Here is a 20,684-nt window from a genome sequence, read left to right as displayed (position 1 = left end):
GCAAGACAGCCCAGAGGATCCTGGGAAGGGGCCATCCAGGAAGCTCCTGAAGCCCAGCCCTCCATAAGCTAGAGTGGAGGTTCAGCAACCACGCGGGGTCAGGCCTGCGCTCCTCTGCCAGGAAGGTCCAACCATATAAATAAAGGTGTTGGGGGCAAGAGGCTGCCTACAGCCTATGTTATAGCAGCTGCTGTGAGAAGTCCCTGGAGCCCTGACTTGACTGCAGCCAGGGGTGCCAGATGCCACAACACAGCAGGGCAATGCTACTACGCAGGAAGGGAGGGAAAGGAGAAGCCAAGGGGGGTGGGTGGAGCAGCGTGTCTGGGCAGAAGCCGAAGGTGACATCCGTGTACCTCTCAGGGGCTGCAGTCGCCGCCTGGCCACCTTCAGGTGCTTGGTCCGGCCCAGGTCTTCGCCCAGAAGGTAGTACCAGCCGCTGATCTCCTGTCGCGAGAGAAGGCATGACATAACATACTCAGACAGGCGAGGCAGAAGGCACAGGTCTGGCAGCCCTAACCCCCCTCAAAAAGCAGCAGCTGGAGAGCCTCCCTCAGGAGCAGCATCTCTGCAGAGACAGACACTCCAGCGGCCCTGCCCCAAAGGGAGCTGCCATGCCTACACCTCCAGGAAGCTTTCCTTGATGCTCCAGGGGGAGCTGGTCTTCCACTCTGCTGAATGCCCACAGCCCATCAGCCCTAGAGAACAGCGGTCTACTTGCATGCCTGCCTTCCCACTAGGCTGTGCACAGCCTCTTTGATGTGCCTAGCACCGTACCTGGTATACAGTAGGAGCTCAATGAATATTGACAGAACAGAAGGGAGGGAAGGAGGGGGGGATGGAAAGGCCAGGCTCCTGAGCAGTCCCCATGGAGGGAACCTCTTCTCCCAGGACAGAATGAATCCAGAGCTGCAGTCAAGAGAAGATATTTGGCACCGACAAGGAAGATAAAGATTCCCCAGCCACCTACGCCCAGACTTCACTTTCAGGACACCAAGTGGCAGGGCCACCTGGCAAGTCCATGCAGAGGCCACCAGGACATCTCTGGGGATGTGCAAAAGGAGCATGTCTCTCGCCAGCTCAAAAGCCTCCAGTTGGGCCGTAGGGGGAGAGCGTACAGTGCAGAGGCAGATAAGGGACCCACTACCCGGAGGGAGGAGTTTCTAGCTTCCAGAGAGTCCTCACTCAGCCGAAAGGAAAGCTCCACAGGGGATGTCGCTGCTCCCTCCACCCCTGAGCACTTGCTAGACCCAAAAACACGCCACCTGGTAGATCATGTCAGAGGCTGAGACCACCCAGCCCTCCTCGTCCAGGAGTGCTGAACTCCAAGGGACCTGCAGACACCCTTCATGGCAGACACCAGACCCAGAGCCCCTGGAAAGCCTTGGGGCTGTCTGCACCACTGATCTCTGGCAAGGAGAAACCAAGAAGGGGACCCAAACCCTTGGTCATTCAGATGATAAACAGTGTTGTTATTCAGGTCGTAAAGCACAGAAGACAGAAACCCCACCCGAGGGCTTCCAGACAAAGGCTCTGCCTCTACTAGTCCTGGCCTCCATGGGATGACCTTGCTGGGAGGCTTCCCTGGGACCCACCTTGTCCGGAGTCAGGAGGGACTTCACCCCAAAGCTCATGCAGCCGATGAGTCCACTCCGTCTGAGAGAACAACAGAGGCTTGAGTCAGCACCTTTTCGCAGGCTCTGGCGGGAGGTCAATTATCAAGTGCAATGTAGGTTTGCCTGATACACTGAGGTTTACAAAGCACTTTTACCTGCATCGCCTCATTTGTGCTTTGCAACTGTGTGAGTGAGGTGGAGACATTTCATGGAGGAAAAGGCTGAGGCTCGGTGCCAATCCCCTTCCTAAGGTCACAGGACTAGTTAGGAGTGAAGGCTTGTGGGAAACCAGGCATCCTGGATCAGAGAACAGCACTCCCTCCACCAGCCACAGAAACTCAGAGCTACCCATAGGCTTTGGGTTTTTTTTTTCTTTTTTTAAAATACTTAACATACAGTGTTATGTTAGTTTCAGGTATACAGTATAATGATTCAACAACTTTATACATTTCTCAGTACTCATCAATATAGGGTACTCTTGGGGCACCTGAGTGTCTCAGTCAGTTGAGCATCCAGCTTTGGCTCAGGTCATGATCTCACAGTTCATGAGTTTGAGCCCCATGTCAGGCTCTGTGCTGACAGCTCAGAGCCTGTAGCCTGCTTGGGATTCTGTGTCTCCCACACTCTCTGCTCCTCCCCCACTCATGCTCTGTCTCTCTCAAAAATAAATAAAGATTAAAAAAATTTTTAAAGAGGGTACTCTTGATCCCCTTTATCTGTTTCACCCCTCCCCCCACCTATCTCTCCTCTGGCAACCAGTTTCTTCTCTATATTTAAGAATATGGGTTTTGTTTTTGTTTTTTTAATGTTTACTTATTTATTTTGAGAGAGAGAGAGAGAGTGCATGAGCGGGGGAGAGGCAGAAAGAGAGCGAAAGAATCCCAGACAGGCTCTGCAGTATCTGTGCAGAGCCTGATGCTGGGCTTGAACCCACAAACTGTGAGATCATGACCAGAGCCAAAGTCAAGAGTCGGAAGCTTTACTGACTGAGCCACCCAGGTGCCCCCAAGAGTCTAGTTTCTTTTTTGTTTGTCTTTTATTTTTTTTATTTGGTCATTTGTATTACTTCTTAACTTCCACATATGAGTGAAATCATATGGTATTTGTCTTTTTCTGCCTGACTTATTTCATTCAGCATGGACTGTTCTGGTCCTTTGGAGATCTGAAGGGCCAGTTCCCACAGGGAATTTTGGCACCCAAATCAGTTGGTGATGCTCAAAAGAAAAGCTATAGGATCTCAAGTTCAAGAAGCATTTCTCAGATGCAGGCAAGACCTTAGTAATTTCTGGACAGTTTCAGATCAAGGTCCAAAGCAACACAAAAATCATCGAGACGAACATTACCTGGCTGCCCACTGGGCAAGTAGAGGCATGAGCCAGGGTCAGGCCTTGTGGGGTGTCAGTCACACTATGGCAAGAGGATGAGCTCTGCCAGGTCCTCCTTGGCTGAGAGTAATTCAAAGTCCTGAAAACTATCCACCATTGAGTCCCAATATCCAATCAAACACTGACTGATACGTGGCTGCTTTCAATAATGACGGCATGGGGGACCCTGGAGGGCTGAGTCGGTAAAGCGTCTGACTTGGTCTCGGTTCAGGTAACAGTCTCCACAGTCTCACGGTTCATGAGTTCGAGCCCCGCATCCAACTCTGTGCCGGCAGTGCAGAGCCTGCTTGGGATTCTCTCTCCCTCTCTCTGCCCCTCCCCTCGCCTGTGTGCGCGCTCTCTCTCTCTCTTCTCTCTCTCTCTCAAAATAAATAAATAAACTAAAAAATAATGACAGCATGGATTAATATTAATGAAATTCAAAAAATAATCTTGTCACTGTGAGAGAAAAGGAAGTTTACAAATCTGTAGTTGAAGGAGAAAGACGTCCATGAAAATATTAACCATGGTCATATCTGGTAGATGGGATTAGGGGGCTTTAGTTTTCTTCTTCGGGTTTTCAGTGTTTTCAAATTTCAAATTTCAACCATTACTTTTGCAACCAGAAAAGAAAAACAGTATGAAAGTATTTGAAAATACGTCTGCCATCTTTCTCCCTATCTGAACACTAGCGTTTCTTTTCCATTTTCCTGTTCTCCTCTCTCTTAGTGCATCTGCAAGTCAGGCTGCTCCAGAGATTGTTTTCACAGCTATTAATGGAGGCAAACATAAGGACTTAGATTAAAGCCTAATCCTTCAATATCTGAGGGACCCACAGAGAGGAGGGATTGAGCAAATACCACGGAAGACACGACAGCAAAGTCAAAGATGAAATAAGCTGCCTGGGTGGGTAGTGAACTCCTTGGGTTGTGCTTCCCCAGAACCTGGTGTAAGGGGGCCTGAGTGAGGCCAGCGGCCCTGGCCAGGGTGCACCACAGAATCTCCTGAAGGGTGCATCTGAGTCCTGTGCCCCGGCGTCCGCTCCTGGAGACCAGACACACTAAGTCCAAGGCGGAACCCAGAGGTGCTGTCCTCTGGGCGCCTGGGTGCCCAGATTCTCTCTCTCCCTTTCTCTCTGCCCCTCCCTCTCTCTAGCTCCCCCGCAAATAAACATTTAAAAAGAGGGGCACCTGGGTGGCTCAGTCTGTTAAGCATCCAACTTCAGTTCAGGTCATGATCTTGCTGTTCGTGGGTTTGGATTCTGCATCTCCCCTCTGTCTCTGCCCCTCCCCCACTCATGCTCTACCTCTCCATTTCTCAAAAATGAACAAACGTTAAAAAAAAAAAAAAAAAAAAAAAGCTGGGGCACCTGGGCAGCTCCGTTGGTTGAGTGTCCAACTTTGGCCTAGGTCATGATCTCGCCATTCCCAAGTTCGAGTCCCGCGTCGGGTTCTGTACTGACAGCTCAGAGCCTGGAGCCTGTTTTGGATTCTGTGTCTTCCTCTCTCTCTCTGCCCCTCCCCACCATCTCCCTCTCTCTCTCAAAAATAAATAAACATTAAAGAAAAATTTCAAAAAAAAAATAAAAGCTGTCCTGGAAACCCTGCAGGGCACCCGCCTATGCCTGTCCCAGTCAAGGACCAGTGGACTAGGTCTCTATAAATATATACTGTTTGCATTCTCCGGAAAGGGTGGCAGCTTACCGTCTGACAGTCCTGAGCAAAACAAAACTGGCTTCTCGCAGACAGCCAAGTCAAGTTGAGGCAGCTAGGGCTGCCGACTACCTGGGACAGATCCTCACAACTGGCACACATGCCCTACAGAGGCGCACTCGGCACCTGGCCGGCCGTGCCTCACCAGCTCCTGTCACTCTGCTCCTCCCCCCCGCTCTCTCTCCCTCCCCCCGTTTCCTGCGGCCTGGGCTCCACCTGCTTCCCCTCTTCCTTGTCCCCTCCCACCATAAAAGCCATACTAATAATCTCCCCAAAGAGGACAGTGTGCTCACCCTGGCCAGGCAACCCTTCCACACCCATCTCACCAGCCCCCACCATCAGGAACAAACACGCCTCCCTCCTGGGAAGCGGCCAAGTCAGCACTGACAGTGGCAGTGACCCTCACAGACACTGATGGGAACTGGCATGATGCAGACACTGGCTGCCATGCCAGGGAAGCCTTGTCCAGACTTTCCCGACGTGCTCACCACCAACTTAATTTCGTTTGTCAACACATTCAAGAGCAACCTACCTGGTATGTAGGTGCTCAAACTGCCCTGCTACACACTCTCTTTCACACTGGCTACGACTGTAACTCTCTACATCTCCAAGCACAATGCTTTAGCTGTAACACAGGCTGCCTCTCCTCTTGCTCTTCAATAAGTGGAATTTTCATTCCCTGGTGCTTAAAGAATGCTAAATGGTTAATAGCCTCCCAGGAGCTTTGCTTCCTGCTAAGGGGCCTCCAATGATTTCATGCTAATTCAGGCCAAGTAAATTGTCACAATTAATGTCCATAAGCAGGAAACTCTCTCTAAGTGTTCTTCAATTAGCTACTCCTTAAGCCTGAAATCTTTGGAGGAAGAAAGACTTCTTTTACATGTAATCTGAGTACGCGGCAATATACCAGTCAGCTTATAAACGGGAACTAGGGCTCACCCTGGAGACTGCCTGAAAATTTCACCAGCACAAAGTCTCAGGGGCCAAGCCTTGGTTACTTCTGAATGCTAAACCCTAAGCTCAGGGCTGGGTGCACTCAGTGAAGGCTTGACGAATGGATGAATCCATCATGCCCGCGGCTGGCTGGCAGGCACTGGGCAAGGAGCCGCAGCATTAAGGAAAGAAGACAAACATGCAGGAATTTAAATAGCAACTCAAGACAGAAATACAAAGGCTATCACTAGACAGAGCGAGATGGACAGATGAACAGTGCAGGCAACAAATGTTGAAAGCTCGGGGAGGCAAGATGCTGGAAGAAGGCCTGAAAGGTTAAGCCAAAGAGAATAAGAGGAAAAGGACTTCAGGCAGAGGGAACAGCCAGAGCAGAGGCTCAAAGATAAGGCTTCATGGAAAACTCATGGGGAATAGTACTTGGCTCAGTTGCCTTTTGAGCAGAGGGTCGGCGACCCACTACAAAATGAAAACGCAGGGGCGTCTGGGTGGCTCAATTGGTTAAGCATCTGACTCTTGATTTCACCTCAGGTCATGATCTCATAGTTCATGAGTTCAAGCCCTGTATCGGGCTCTGCACTGACAGTGCAGAACCTGCTTGGGATCCTCTCTCTCTCTCTCTCTGCCCCTCCCCGCTCAAAAAATAAACTTAAAATGAAAAACAGCAGCAAAATGAAAATATTATTTTGAGAGAATGCATTTTAATTCTCTCTCTCAGGGGACTTAAACTCTTTCTGTTACAGGGTTACACCATTTAATCTCAATTTATTTTTAATTGGATGGCTTAAATTGAACACATATTTTTCCGTTTATATTTTTCTTTCCTTTTCTTTCCCTGTGTCTGGCCACAAGCTCTCTAATGCTTAGGCACTGTACTTGGCACTGGAGTCCTGTTTGGAAAGTAGATTAAAAGACAGAGAACACTTAGAATGCCCAGGACGGGGCATGACACACAGCAGCCAATCTGTCCATAAATGTACACACTCTTCACATAAAAGATGATGTGTTTCAAACGTGTGTGTGTGTTGTTCTTTTTTTAACTCTGTGCATGACATTTCAACCCTAACAACTCTGGCCATGGATTCTGAAAGCACTATGATTGATACTAGAAGTTTCAGTCTGGCCTTCACCATATGACCAAACAAAACTTTCATTTTGTTTTTAAAGGACATTTTTCTTTAATGTTTATTTATTTAGAGAGAGAGCGCGCATGCGCGCATGCATATACACGAGCAGCGGAGGGGCAGAGACAGAGAGAGACAGAGGGAGGCAGAGGGAGACGGAGAATACCAAGCAGACTCTGCGATGCCGGCAAGGAGCCTCACACAGACTCACACGCACAAACCGTGAGATCGTGACCTGAGCTGAAACCAGGAGTAAGATGCTTAACCAACTGAGCCACCCAGGCGCCCTCAAACAAAACTTTTAAATAGCTGAGTTCCATAGTCAATGGTATTAAGGAGTTACTGTTAATTGTCAAGCATGATAGTGGCATTGCGGTTGTCTTTTTAAGCCAACTTTTAGAGAGAGACAGATGAGATGAGATGAGATGAGATGAGATGAGATGAGATGAGATGAGATGAGATGAGATGAGATGAGATGATGTCTAGGATCTGCTTCAAAATAATCCACTGGAGGAGGGGAGAATGCATAGGAGCCTAGAGGAAATAAGATTGGCCATACGGTGGTAATTGATAAAGCTGGACTGTGAATATATGAGGGTTTATTATATATAATCTACCTTTGCATATGTTTGAAAATGTCCATAATTTCTCGAAAACTCACAGAGCCTGAAAGTGTAAAATCTTAGCATTTCTCACTGCATTTCACAGTTGAGGAAGCTGAGGCTGGGAGCGGGGAAGGAACTCACTCGAGGTCTCATAGTGAGTTGGAGCCAAAATCTCCACTCTAAGGCCTGGTTCCCCTCAACTCCCACCGTGTCACAATGATGAGGGGACACCAGTCAGCCCTTCCCCAGAACATCTTTGTAGACCATCTTGCTCCCCACGTACAAGTTTAAGGCCATCACTGAAAGGATCGTGAGAATTTGAGAAACAGATGCTTCCCTTTTATCTCCTGTCTGGTTCGAAATGTAGCTGCCACATGTTCAGCTGGATAATTTATGCACAACCACATTATAAATGCCCAGGGGAAGCAGCCCAGGCTCTGAGGAGCAAGTGTCCTGACACAGACAGAGTACAGCTCTGGAGTCATTTATCGCCTTGTGCGAGTCAGTCCAGTGCACTAAAATGTGCTTATGACTACACAGGTTTGGCGCCGGCCTGCCTGGATTTGAATCCTGTTTCCACCACGTCCGAGCTGCGTTAGCTTGGGCAAGTTACTTAACCTCTCTGTGCCTCTGTGTCCTCACCTGTAAGCGAGAGACAATAGTCCTCATTGTGAGGACTAAGTTGGGCAATGCCGGGAATCTGGTATGTAATGTCCACACACAGTGGACGTTAAGTACTTAATTGATGTGAGCTGTTATATAACCTCAGGGGAGTTCTTAAACCTTTGTAAGCCTCGGTTTCCTCTTCTCTGAAGAGGGGGACAATAATAATCCCTACCTCTCAGGGTTGTTACAAGGATTAAATGAGATAATGTATGTTAGGTGCTTGGCACAGAGAAGAGTTCAAGAGATGTTTGTTTCCTTCCTTCTGGAATTGTCTTTCATGTCGGCAAGTTGCATGTCCGTCCTTTGGGGAAGCACAGTGTGATCTGAGAGTGTTCTGCAGGGCAGAAGCTTCCTGCCATTGCTCTGCCCGGCTCTGAGGCCTTTCTGGCTCGGAGGTCTTTCTGCTCTGCGCCTCCCTGCGGCTGAGCGGTCTCCATGGGGCGGGCGGCTCCGGCGGGGCCGTCTGTTCCGCAGCAGGCCTGTTCGAGCCTGCTCTGCCCCTCTTGAGCTTTGGGTTGGGATGGTGACCACGAGTTCAACTGTGTTTGGTTTAACAAGGAATCTCACTTTCCCAAAATAGGCAACAAGTGGAGACATTGCCTCTGTCACACTGCCCCGCTGGGCGCTGACTCACTTTCCCCGGCCTCACTTTCTTTTCCAAAACCCGTGAGCTGCGCCCTGCCTGGCTCGCTCCGGTCTCCCGGGAGGGCAGACCTCAGTGGCAGATCCCAGCATGGTGCCAGCCTCCCGCACCTGCTCCCCTCCCTACCTCCATCTGCTGGCTCCCCAGAGGTGCTCTGTCTCTCCAGCGCTTCCCCTCTGTCTTCTTTGGGCTTTCCTGTCAAGACAGGCTTCTGACCCTTGAGCCTTGGCACTCAAGGTCTTCCTGGGCAGTCCCACCCACTCAGCACGTCACCTTGGTGATCACGGCTCCCACACCTGCACCCTGGCACGGACCTCTCTATCCCCTGAGCTCTGCATCAGCAAGGCTGCCCCCTACACACCTCCCATGTGGCTGCTCTCCAGCCCCTCCGTCTCCGTGTATCCGAAGCCAGTTGCCTCCCACTCCAGGACACTGGTTTGGTTGAGGACACCACCCCAGTACCCAGGAACCATCTCTGACTTCACCTGCTGCTCTCACCACCCAACCACCACTAAGTCTTGTTTATCTAATCTTCTCAATCTGTCCCGAGTCTGTCTCCCTCCTCTCCATCCCTTAAAGCTACTCTCTCATAGATCACTGCAAGGGTCAGCAAGTTCCTTCCCAGCCTTCCACAGCCCTACCAGGATGACAGATCTAGAACACACGCCTGCCACGCCCCCTGCTCAACACCCCTCAGTATCTTTCCGCCACCAGCTTCCCAAAGACCAAGCGGGCGGCATGAGGTTCCCCCCAGAACCTGTGTAAATGTACATCCCTCATCCTGCCCATGAAGATTTGGGCTGAATCCATCTGATGTGGCACCTGGAAAGCTGTGTTCCTCCCAAACAGCCCAGTGAATACTGATGTAAACCCGGGGTTGAGAACCACCGGCCCTTAGGTGGAAGCCCATTCTCCAAAGAACACCTACAGAATCCTTGAATTCGACTTACATCAACCTCTTCATCTTATCCCTGGCTGGTGCCTGCTTTGTACTTGACCCTCCTGTAACACCAGTGAGTTTGGCGATCCCTCCTCACTCTTCCCGTGCCCTGCCCCCTACACTCTGCTGGTCTTCTTCTGTGCTTTTGCTTGTACCTCAGGAGGCAGGATAGTGTTAAGAGTGAGGACTCTGAGGTCTAACAGCCTGGGGCCCCATCCTGGCTCTACTTCTCACCGGCTGTGTGACCCTCGGGTTCCTCTTCTGATGACGTAGGCAAAAACATACCCCTCTTAAGAGTTAAGAATTAAATGAGATGATGCACTGTCATCCCCTGGCTTGTCATCAACAACCAGTAAAGGCGTGTTCTTGTTAATCAACTCGATGCCCTCCTCCTCACCCACATCTCCACCCCTCTACCAGTGATCCTCTCAAGATCAGGAGAGCCTCTGACTGACCCTCTGTGTCCCCAGCACCTAGAACCATGTCGCCACCGTGGTACCCAGGAAATGGCAGCTGAGGGAATGAGCCCTCCAGCACCATCAGCCCCATTCGATGAGAAAAAGTAAATGCTCTATTAAAAGAAATATCCTTCATTATGAAGGCTGAATAAGGCTTAATTTTGAAAAGCATACAAGCTATAAAATGTAAGACACTGAAAAGCATTCAACCCCCAGGGTGCTTGTGTGGCTCAGTTGGTTGAGCATCCAACTCTTAATCTCGGCCTGGGTCCTGATCTCACGTTGCATGGGATGGAGCCCCATGTCAGGCTCTGCGCTGACAGCATGGACCTTGCTTGGGANGCTCAGTCAGTTAAGCATCTGATTTCAGTTCAGGTCATGATCTCATAGCTCATGAGTTCAAGCCCCGTATCGGGCTCTCTGCTGACAGCTCAGAGCCTGGAGCCTGCATTGGATTCTGTGTCTCCCTCTCTCTCTGCCCCTCCCCTACTCACACTCTGTCTCTCTCACTCTCAAAAATAAATAAGCACTCAGCCAGGCACCCTCACTGCCTTTGCCGGGCAGCTGAATTTCCCCATCCCCCCCGCCCCTACTGTGCTGTACGAAACCCCATGCTGGTAGCCACAGCCAGCCTCTGTGCCCTGGGCAGCCTGCAAGCCCAGCCTGCCGGACTCTCCTCCGTAAAACCTCCGCATTTTCTACGCCACCTCCTCGCAGCAGCCTGAGCCCGGGAAGCACAGCCCTGTCTCCTCACCTTTGCTCACGCAAAACCTTCTCTCCTCATCTTATTCTTTTTTTTTTTTTTTAATGTTTTATTTATTTCTAGGAGAGAGAGAGACAGCATGAGCAGGGGAGGGTCAGAGAGAGAGAAGGAGACACAGAATCTGAAACAGGCTCCAGGCTCTGAGCTGGCAGTCAGCACAGAGCCCGACGCGGGGCTTGAACCCACGAACCGCGAGATCATGACCTAAGCGAAAGTCGGACGCTTAACCGACTAAGCCACCCAGGCGCCCCTCTCCTCATCTTATTCTTGATCTCTGCCCCAAGTTCAGACTCCCATGTTTTCCATGAAGCCTTCCTTGATCACCGTGGCCCACGATGAACTTCCCCCTTCCCATACTTCCCGTCCTTATTACTCATTCATTCTTTTATTCATTCAAACAATATGTATGTAACATCTACATGCTAGGCGCTGGGTACGGTGATGACTAAGAAAGAGACGGGCCTGTTTTTCTAGGAGCTTCTGCTGCCGTGGAGCTGAGCCTGTGTATACTGTTACTGGAATTTGTATCTGTGCAGCACCTGGCGTCCCTTCCGGAAAGTGGGCACCTTGAGAGCAGAATCCACACAGAGGCCGGCTGGCACCCCTGGTGGCTGACCCCATGCCTTTGGATGCCAAGGGCACAGCAGAAGCATTTGGACAGCGTGATCCTTGGCGTCACCTGGAGGGCCGGGGACTCAGGGGGCTGGCAGCCTCTCAAATTTAGTGTTGCTGCTACTACTTACTCATCGAACAAGTATTAACTGAGTCCCTGCCATCTGCCGGCCGCCACCCGTGGGCTCAGAGCAGGCTCCCCCCCTCCGGTTCAGCGCTTCCCCTCACCTGGAGTCACCTGCCCCGTTCCACACAGTGACCAGAAGGCGCTTCTGTTCATCTTCCTCGTGGACAGGACTGCAAAGCAAACCCAGCGTGTTAGTAGGGCCGAGCTCCAGGCCAGACCCATGGGGCCGTCATACTGCAAAATTCACCGATAGCCTAAACACAACCATAAGGAGCTTGTTAAGGAAAGTCAAGTGCCAGTGGCGTGGGAGGTAGGTATTCAGTACACAGAAGAGTTTACATTACATTGTTTGGTACAAAAGGGAGGTCACCCGCAATACTTTAGAACGATTCCATTTTTTCGTAAACACCTACGCACACCCAGACATACACACCCACACAGACTCAAAGATCTGAAAAGAAAGAAGCCAAGGCGTGTGTGTCATGAGTCGTAGGGCTAGGGGCGTCTTCTCGTTTCTTTGTTTTCGCTGGTCTATTTTTCTACCATAGGCAAAATTACCTCGTGTCATTTGAGAAAAACAAAGAATCTTAATTTTCGCCAACAAAATACAAAACGTCCATTTCCTTCCCAGGGTCCCAAAGCTCAGAGATGGGGGGAAGAAATAATAATAATAATAATAGTAATAGTAGTAGTAGTAATAATAATAATAATAATAATAATAATAATAAACAGCGATAGCTGATACTGTGTTACACTGTCTCTTTACACCTCAGCTCTCTGAGGAAGATACTATCATAAGCCCATTTTACAAACACAGAAGCTGAGGCTCAGAGACGTTAGCAAATTTCAAAAGGGGGAGGGATCCCTCAGCTTGGGAAATCTCTTCCACTGAAAGAGAAGGCTCGGCCCGAGGCACAGTGGCAAAATGCGACCTCTTCAGGGGCTGCCAGCCTCAGGTAGGGCACTCTGGTTGTGAGAACCAGCCACGTGACACCTTATCACTGTGGCCCTCCCTGCTGGACCAGGAGCCAGGGACGCAAGGACATGCCTTCCGGGGGGGCCCGGCTTGCCCCAGACTCTTACAAGAAGAAGCGCTCGTGGAAGACGGGCTCTCTGCAGTCTGGGATAGTCTGCGTCTTCTGGCGGCGGAGTCGATGGTTATCTTCCGGGACCAAAGAGATCTTAAATTGGGGAAAAGCAAGCGTTAGGTGATTACTGGTGGGCCACGGAATCACGTGAAGTCCCGCAGCCGACTCTGCACATCTCCCAAGTGCAAGGCTTCCCAGGTGTCCCTCTAAGCAGCCTCTGCAGAGGACAGAGTGGAGTCCTCGGTCAGACGCTGGGGAACAAGGCGAGGCCCCAGTTGAGGCACTGGAGTCAGATGCGGGGACAGGGCCCCGCAGCCGGCAGCCGCAGCCCCAGCCTAGACGGCATGTCCCTTGAGCAGCTCTGCTCTCCCTCTAAGCGCGGGTCTCTCTCGTAAGTTCCCGGCAGCTGCTGGGTGCTCCCTTCCCCAGAGGCTCCAGGTTGGCCTCCGCTAAGGCCCCAAATCCACGTTCTCGCCCTCCAGCTGCTCCTGCCCTGCTCCTGCCCAAGTCTTTGCCCACAGGGGCCCTGACCAGGCTTCCGGGAGAATACGGAAGGGTGCATCACGGCCTGCAACTGGCATCCCAGCGGCACATTCTGGGAGGTGCCCAGCCTTTGGTTCTGGCTGGAAGTCGGCCCCGCGCCCTGCGGGACCTCTGTCTTCATTACGAGGGCCCCCCTTGGATGGGTCTTCTAGGCCTCAGAGACACTCGCTCCCTCCACCACCCAAACCTGCCATCTTGCCTCCGGTTTTGCCAGAGGCATTTGACATTTTGCTTTTCATGAGCGGGCTTGGGATTTTCTGTGGATGTCTGTCATCCACACACTCACCCTGCTCACCTATGTGGATGACCACCATCACCTATGAGATTCCAGCTCTTGCAGGAAGGCCTGGGGACCAAGCTGGGCCAAGGGAAGGGCCTCATCACTGGACCTAATCGATGCCCACTGACCAACTAATGAGGCAGTCGCTGCCACCTCAAATGGCCCCGGGCCCACAGATGTGATGAGACCCTGGGATTCTGACTAGTGACACAGCCCCTCACCGTCCCCCACGCCACCCACCCCACCCCCACCTCCAGCTCATCATATACCTTCACGTAGGGATCACAGGTGCCAGGTTGTTTGCTCATCAGGCCTTTGGCTTCTATGACTAAACAGAGAATGAAAATGTTGGGGTGAGTGGCTGGGAAGGATTATCACTAGCCCCTCGCATGGATACCAACCCCTCTCTGGTCTGGTCCGTTCCCACCCTCTCCCACCCGCAGGCAGCACCCTCACTGAGACCTGCCACTGAGACGTGGCAGGATGTATTTGATTCCTTGAATCTCACAGCTGAAAGAGAACATAAAAATTATTGAATTTAACCCCTCATCTAATGGGACAGAGGAGACTGTATGGGGACCCAGAGACTGCAAGAAACTTGCCCAAAGTCACAGAGCAATCAGAATGATAGGAATCACAGCACTGGGTTCAGATCCATATCTCCCGACTCCCAGTCCGGTGCTCCTACCTCCACATGAGACTGCCTCCCGGGATGGAGGGGCCAGGCTGGTCTGCTGACCCTGCCCCGTCACCTGCGCTGTGGCTGGTGGACAGTATCGCACAGCAGGCAAAAGCCTGTGTCCAGAGACAGCCTGTGGCCCTGGGTCCACAGAACAGCACGGATACCAGCTCACCACTTATGCGACACAAGAGCCTGAGCAAGTTGCTTTGTCTCTCTGCAACTGAATTTGTGATTTTTAAAAATGTTTTTTAAGTTTACTTATTTACTTTGAGTGAGAAAGAGCAAGCGAGCAGGGGAGAGGCGGGGGGGGAGGGGAGAGGGAGAGAGAGAGAGAGGGAAATCCCTAGCAGGTTCTGTGCTGTCAGCAGAGCCTGATGCGGGGCTCGAACTCAGGAATCGTGAGATCATGACCTGAGCCGAAACCGAGAGTCGGACACTCAACCGACTGGGCCACACAGGCGCCACTGAATTTGCTATTTTTTAATGGAGGAGTGATAATAATAGGTTAGTGATCACAGCATCCACTTCACGCGGTGGTGGTAGTGGTTACGCGCGAGAATGTATCTAAAGTGCTTAATAGAGTGGCTGGCAAGCAAGTAACTGCTCGAGGAAGGTTTGCTAAAGGGAAGAATCATACTAAATAAAGACCAGGGCCAGATGGGAGGCGAGGGGCAAGCCTCATCTCGAAAGCGAGCCCAGCCCATTTGCCTGAGGTCTGCAGAAATCAGGCAGCAGCTCTGACAGAAGCGGAGCCTCTCTGCTGTTCTCCTCCCTGTTCGGTTTGGGCTGGGCCCTAAGGTTTGGCTCGGACGGGGCTCCCATCGTCTGAGGCATGAAGCGTACGAGGCCAAAGGAGAGAGAGGAACGGGCTGGGAGGGATGAAGAGCTCTAAGACTGGGGTGAAGCCAAAGCAAACCGTGCAGGACAAATGAAGTGGCGGAGGCCAAGATGCATTTTGCAAAATCTGTTTGCACAGCTGGAGTCGGGCTCTGGCTGGCAAAGAACCTCCCTCTGCTGGCCGTTGGGAACTTCACCTTGGGCCCCCCCCAAGGCCAGGACCGGAGAACCTCGGGCGCCGGCCGGTCTACTCCGCCTGGTGTCCTAGCTACTGCTCTTGTGTGCATCCTTCCCCTCACGGGCGTGGCCCTGGGGGGGCAGGCTCCCAGCCTGAGGGACCTCCGGGCCTCCCTGGCCCCCAGAGCACGTGGGACGGATGTGGCCGCCTGCCCCACTGCACTCCCTGGACACGCCAGAGTGACACAGCGTAGTCAGGGCTGCGCTAAGGACACAGAGGGAGAGACGACATACTCAGGTGGATCAGGGGGTGATGCCTGGAGGGGAAAGAAATGAAGCAAAATGAGCCTTCCTTCCTGAGTCTTAATGATGAGGAAGGCAGGCATGTATCTTGCAAAATCAGAGGGAGGGAGAGTTTGTTTTCAAAAGAAATTCGAAAAGAAGGCAGGCTCTTCCAGACACAAGAAGCAGTGGGTGCAAAGGCACAGAGGCACGAGCAAGCGTGATGCCCTCCTGGGGGACAGAACGGGGAGGGGGGAGGGGAGTTTTAACAGCAAGAGCCAGGAAGGCTGGAGAGACAGGCAGGGCCTCCTGGGCTAAGCAGGCGAGCCCAGGCAGCAAAGGCCATGGCAGAAGTTCGGTGACTACTTGTGTGCTGGATGGAAGGACGAACAAATGGGTAAGTGGATAAGTGGACAGGATGGTGTAAAATCCTCTGCGTGGCACTTAGGGCCTTCGTGGCCTGGCCCCATACTCACTGTGCAGCAGCAGAACCCGGTGCTGGGCATCAATCGACAGCTTCAGCTGACCTAAGGAAACAACAACAGAAACAACTTCACCTCGTCTTCTTGTTGGGCGAGAAATGGGGTACCGGCGACGGGAATGCTCTTTTGTTCATGGGAAGCGATGCGAAGATCCATTCAGTCTCTGGGTTGGAAGGGAGCTCAGAAGCCACTCAGTTCAGCCTCCTCACAACGTCGGAAGTCCCTTCTGCAGTACGTCCAGCAGGGGTTCTCCAGGCCAGGCTAACACCACTCTGGTGTTGGGGAGCTCACTACTTTACAAGGAAGCCGAGGCCAATGCTGGAGAGTTCTTGCCGTTGGGACAGTTGGAAAAATTGCTGCATCCACATCATCACAGGCTTAGATTGGAGAGTTAGGGATCCTGGGCCTTGGTTAGGTCCATGGGGGATCAAGGGGTAAAGGGGGAGGTCAGGGAGAGCCCTCCACTGTGACAGGTAGCTGTGTTCTAGAAGGTCAATAACAACACAAGGACAAGGAACAAATAATCTGGGGGGAAAGCAAAAGAAAAGAGATCAGGTGTGGGCAGAGAGTTCCTTCAGACTCGATGCTATCACCCTCAATCATTCCACAGAACCCTGATCTCCCTAAAGAAAAACTGAGGAGGTTTTCTGTGACCTTGGCATAGAGCTATGCTACTCAGAGGGTGGTCTGAGAACCACCAGCATCAGAAGCATCTGGATGACAGGTAGAAATGCAGAATCTCAGGGCGCCTGGGTGGCTCAGTCGGGTAAGTGTCTGACTCTTGACTTGGGCTCAGGTCATGATCTCAGGGTTCATGGGATCGAGTCCCATGTCGGGCTCTGTGCTGATAGTGCGGAGCCTGCTTGGGAATCTCTCTCTCTCTCTCTCTGCCCCCCCCCAAAATAAATAAACATTTAAAAAAATGCAGAATCTTAGGCCCCACCCCAGGCATAGTGAGTCAGGATCTGTAATTTAACAAGATAACTCTGACTCCATATAATTTTTAAATGTCCATTACAATCAGAGATATAAGCAAGGCCATGGGACAATACCATAGGAAAATAGACACAGGTCATGATCTGGAAATTCACAGAAGACAAAACGGCCAATAAACACACGGAAGATGCTCAGTCCCAGAGATCTGGGACATGCAAATTAACAAAACACCCTCTCCCATCAATCTGCTCGGCAGGTCATTTAAAAGACAGATAATGTTGGGGCGCCTGGCTAGTTCAGCTGGTGGAGCATGAGACTCTTGATCTCGGGGTTGAGTTCAAATCCCGTGTTGGGTATACAGATTACTTAAAAATAAAATCCTTTTTTAAAAAAAAAATTTTTTTTATCTCTTTTTTTTCAGAGACAGAGAGAGCATGAGTGAGAGGGTGACAAGACAAAAGGTGTGTGTGTGTGTGTGTGTGTGTGTGTGTGTGTGTGTGAGAGAGAGAGAGAGAGAGAGAGAGAGACAGAATCTTAAATAGGCTCCACACTCAGCACTGAGCCTGACATGGAGCTCCATCCCACAACCCTGGGATCATGACCGGAGTGAAACCAAGAGTCCAGATGCTCAACCAACAGAGCCATCCAGGCACCCCCAAAACAAAATCTTTTTTTTAATTAAATAAAAAAATAAAAGACAGATAATGTCAAAAGTTGGTTAAAAATGTAAGAAAACAGGTGGTCTCACACCCTGTTAGAAGTGTAGACGGAGGGTAATTTCTGGCAGTGTCTGCTGGACTTTAATGGTTCATGTCCTTCAGCCTAGAATTCCACTTCCGGGTAACTATCACAGACAAAAACACACACACGAGCCCAAGGCTGGTGCTCTTGCACTGTTTAAAATAAGGGCAAATTGGAAACACCTGAAATGTCCGTGAGTATGAAAATGGTTAAATGAGCCAGGTCTAGCTGTGCTATAGAATAGGAGGGGCTGTTATAAAAAAAAATGGGGGGGGGGGGTCCCACATTTCCCAGCATGGGAACATTGTGATAAGTTTCTAAGAGGAAAAGCAAATTGCAGAACAGTACAGATGGCATAGGTGTGTGTGTTGTGTGTGTGTGTTTGTGTTTCTGAAAGAATGCCAAATGAAAAACAGGGATCACCTCTAGGGAGGAGACAGAATTGGAGGGAGAAAAGTCAAGAGGAATTTAAATCTGGGGTGCCTGAGGGGCTGAGTCAGTTAAGTGTCTGACTTCAGCTCAGGTCATGATCTCATGGTTCATGGGTTCGAGCCCCATGTCGGGCTCTGTGCTGACAGCTCAGAGCCTGGAGCTGCTTCAGATTCTGTGTCTCCCTCTCTCTCTGCCCCTCCCCCACTCATGCTCTGTCTCTGCCTCTCAAAAATGTATAAATGTTAAAAAAAAATTTTTAATAAATTAATTAAAAGGGGAATTTAAATCTATCACTATTTTGCTTCAACAATACAAATTATATGAACTGTTGCACTTCTATAATTAAAAATAAGAAGAGGGAACAAAGAGAGAAGGGAAGGTGGGAAGAGGAGAAGGGAGGGAGAGAGGAAGGGAGGGGAGAAATGTGAACGTAGCAGAAGGGCCAGGGCTGGAAAGCAGGTGAAGAACCAGGAGCCGGTACCCACCCCCCCACACACACCTGGCATTTTAAATTTTTTTTAAAGACAATATAAAAACAAAAGAAAACATCCAGTCATCCTCATGGATGCCCAAGGGCCCTTTAGCGTGGGCTGAGGAGAGAAGCACCATTGAGGACTCCTCCTCAATGACATGCTTAACATTTTCCCCAGTCCAGTAGACTCTTCCTAGAACCTCGAGAAGGCACTGAACTCAATCCACCTGGTGGACACACACTGGGGAGGCCAGGAGGATTCGGCAGGGCCTCCCAGTCTGCAGCAAGTCCACACATCAACCAGGAAGTCCTTGAATCCATGACAACCCTGTCGCACAGTCGTCGGCCTCTGCTTGATCCCCTCTCGTAATGGGGAGCTCGCTTCCTGCAATGGGAGCTCATTTTCCTTTGCAATAACTCTGCCAGTTCAATGCTCCATCTCATGTTGAGCCAGAAGTGCCCTCACAGTAACTGTCATCACCCAGCCGCGGTTCGGCTGTCAATCTCTGGGCTCTCTCCTCTAGATCTAGAGCCTAAGGCCCTTCCACTGCTCTTCATGGCACAGCGACGCCCCCTCAACATCGCAACTGCTCATCTCCGGACACGCCCGTGACACCGGGGCTGTGGCTGGGGCTTGGGCTTCGCTGCCAGCTGGAGGAAGGCCAGGCAGGGTTCAGAAAACAGAAAGAAGGGAAACTGCAGCAGGCCCCCAACCACTGTGACCTGGAAGCCACTTGCTCCTCGCACTTTGGGGTGCTGAAACCACAAGCCCAAGCAATCCAGGCTCCGGCAAATCCTTGACCAGCTCTGTCACCCGTCAGAAATTTCTGCTGCTCTCCTGCCCAGGACACGGCTCTCAGAAGCTCAGAGACCTGCCCCCGTTCCAGCCCTTACTTAGCCTCCTCTCTCTGCTGGCCACATTGTCCTCGGCTGTGAGGCAGAGCTAATAACAGGGATTACTGTGCTCACCAGGCTGTGTGCGGGTCAGATACTGCTGGAGGGTGAGGAGGTGAGAGGCGCCAAGAGAATCCATGGTGTTATTAGCTCAAGATCTGAGCAATTACCACTTTGGGGCTCTCTGGGGCTGAGAATTCTCTGAAACGGGGCCGGACCCAGTGTGGGGTGGAAGGTTTTGGAATAGGTTTTGGAACGGCCAGCAGTCATAGATCAGATCTCATTACCCCAACACCAAACATGTTTTCTGAAACGATTACCAGTGCAAAGCCAGCTTTGGCCCGCACACACTTGGCTTTCTGGAGTTGTAAGAATCACTGAGCTGCACACCACCATCACCTACCGATGACCCGCTCGCAGAAACCAGGATGGAGAACTCTCCTAACACAGGTGCTCACTAAGCCCGTTTGACAAATGCTGGCCAGGCACCTGCAGCCCTCCACTCCCACCCCGAGTCAGGAAGATCTGAATGGCCCAGTGATCGCCCCCAGGGAACTCACAGCCCAGTGGCTAGGGAAAGGGCACGGGCAAGGCCAAAAGTGGAGCTGGAGCAGGGGACAGGCCTGGAGCAAAGTCTGACTCGGACATCAGAGGAGTCCATGTGGCTCCCCTTCCAGATCTTGCCATGCAGGTCTCCTCGGGGAGGATCCACGAGCTCTGGACCCTGTTAAGCAGAGAAGCCAAGCCCAGCAGACTGGGCGCAGGCCACCAGCATGGGACACACCCTCCCCCAGCCCATCCTTGGACTCACAGATAAGGGCAGCATCAAGAATGAGATACCCCCTGGGGCGCCTGGGTGGCTTAGTCGTTAGGCGTCCGGCTTTCACTTAGGTCATGATCTCGCGGTTTGTGGGTTCGGGCCCCGCGTCGGGCTCTGTGCTGACTGCCAGCTCAGAGCCTGGAGCCTGTTTCAGTCTGTGACTCCCTCTCTCTCTCTCTGACCCTCCCCTGCTCACGCTGTCTCTCTCTCTCTCTCTCCCCTAGAAATAAATAAAACATTAAAAAAAAAAAAAGAATGAGATACCCCCTCCCCCACTTGGCCATGCCTGTCCCCTCTGTGTCTCCCCTTAGCCCATTCCATCAAATGATTGGGTCCCGGGGGCCCTGAAGTCCTCTTACCCAGCCTCCTTACCTGGAAGCCAGAACAGTCATGCCCCGATACGGAAGGTGACTTGCCCTGGGCAAGAGTAACCAGGGTAA

At 51.4% G+C, this 20,684-nt stretch overlaps 1 protein-coding gene across 1 annotated transcript in view; it reads right to left on the bottom strand.

Annotated features, from left to right (window-relative positions):
• Window positions 1–20,684, bottom strand: part of LOC144236156 (regulator of G-protein signaling 3-like) — a 41,941-nt gene that overhangs the window by 8,283 nt on the left and 12,974 nt on the right. Inside the window, exons 2-7 of the mRNA XM_077769767.1 lie at window positions 15,944–15,994; window positions 13,759–13,817; window positions 12,662–12,759; window positions 11,680–11,748; window positions 1,593–1,653; window positions 354–444 (exon numbers count right to left, since the gene is read on the bottom strand). Coding sequence (XP_077625893.1) covers window positions 354–444; window positions 1,593–1,653; window positions 11,680–11,748; window positions 12,662–12,759; window positions 13,759–13,817; window positions 15,944–15,994 — 429 coding nt within the window. The remainder of the gene's footprint in view (window positions 1–353; window positions 445–1,592; window positions 1,654–11,679; window positions 11,749–12,661; window positions 12,760–13,758; window positions 13,818–15,943; window positions 15,995–20,684) is intronic.

Source organism: Crocuta crocuta, unplaced genomic scaffold (genome assembly GCF_008692635.1).
Source record: "Crocuta crocuta isolate KB4526 unplaced genomic scaffold, BGI_CrCroc_1.0 scaffold95, whole genome shotgun sequence".
Classification (NCBI taxonomy): domain Eukaryota; kingdom Metazoa; phylum Chordata; class Mammalia; order Carnivora; family Hyaenidae; genus Crocuta; species Crocuta crocuta.
This window is presented reverse-complemented; position numbering and strand designations above follow the sequence as displayed.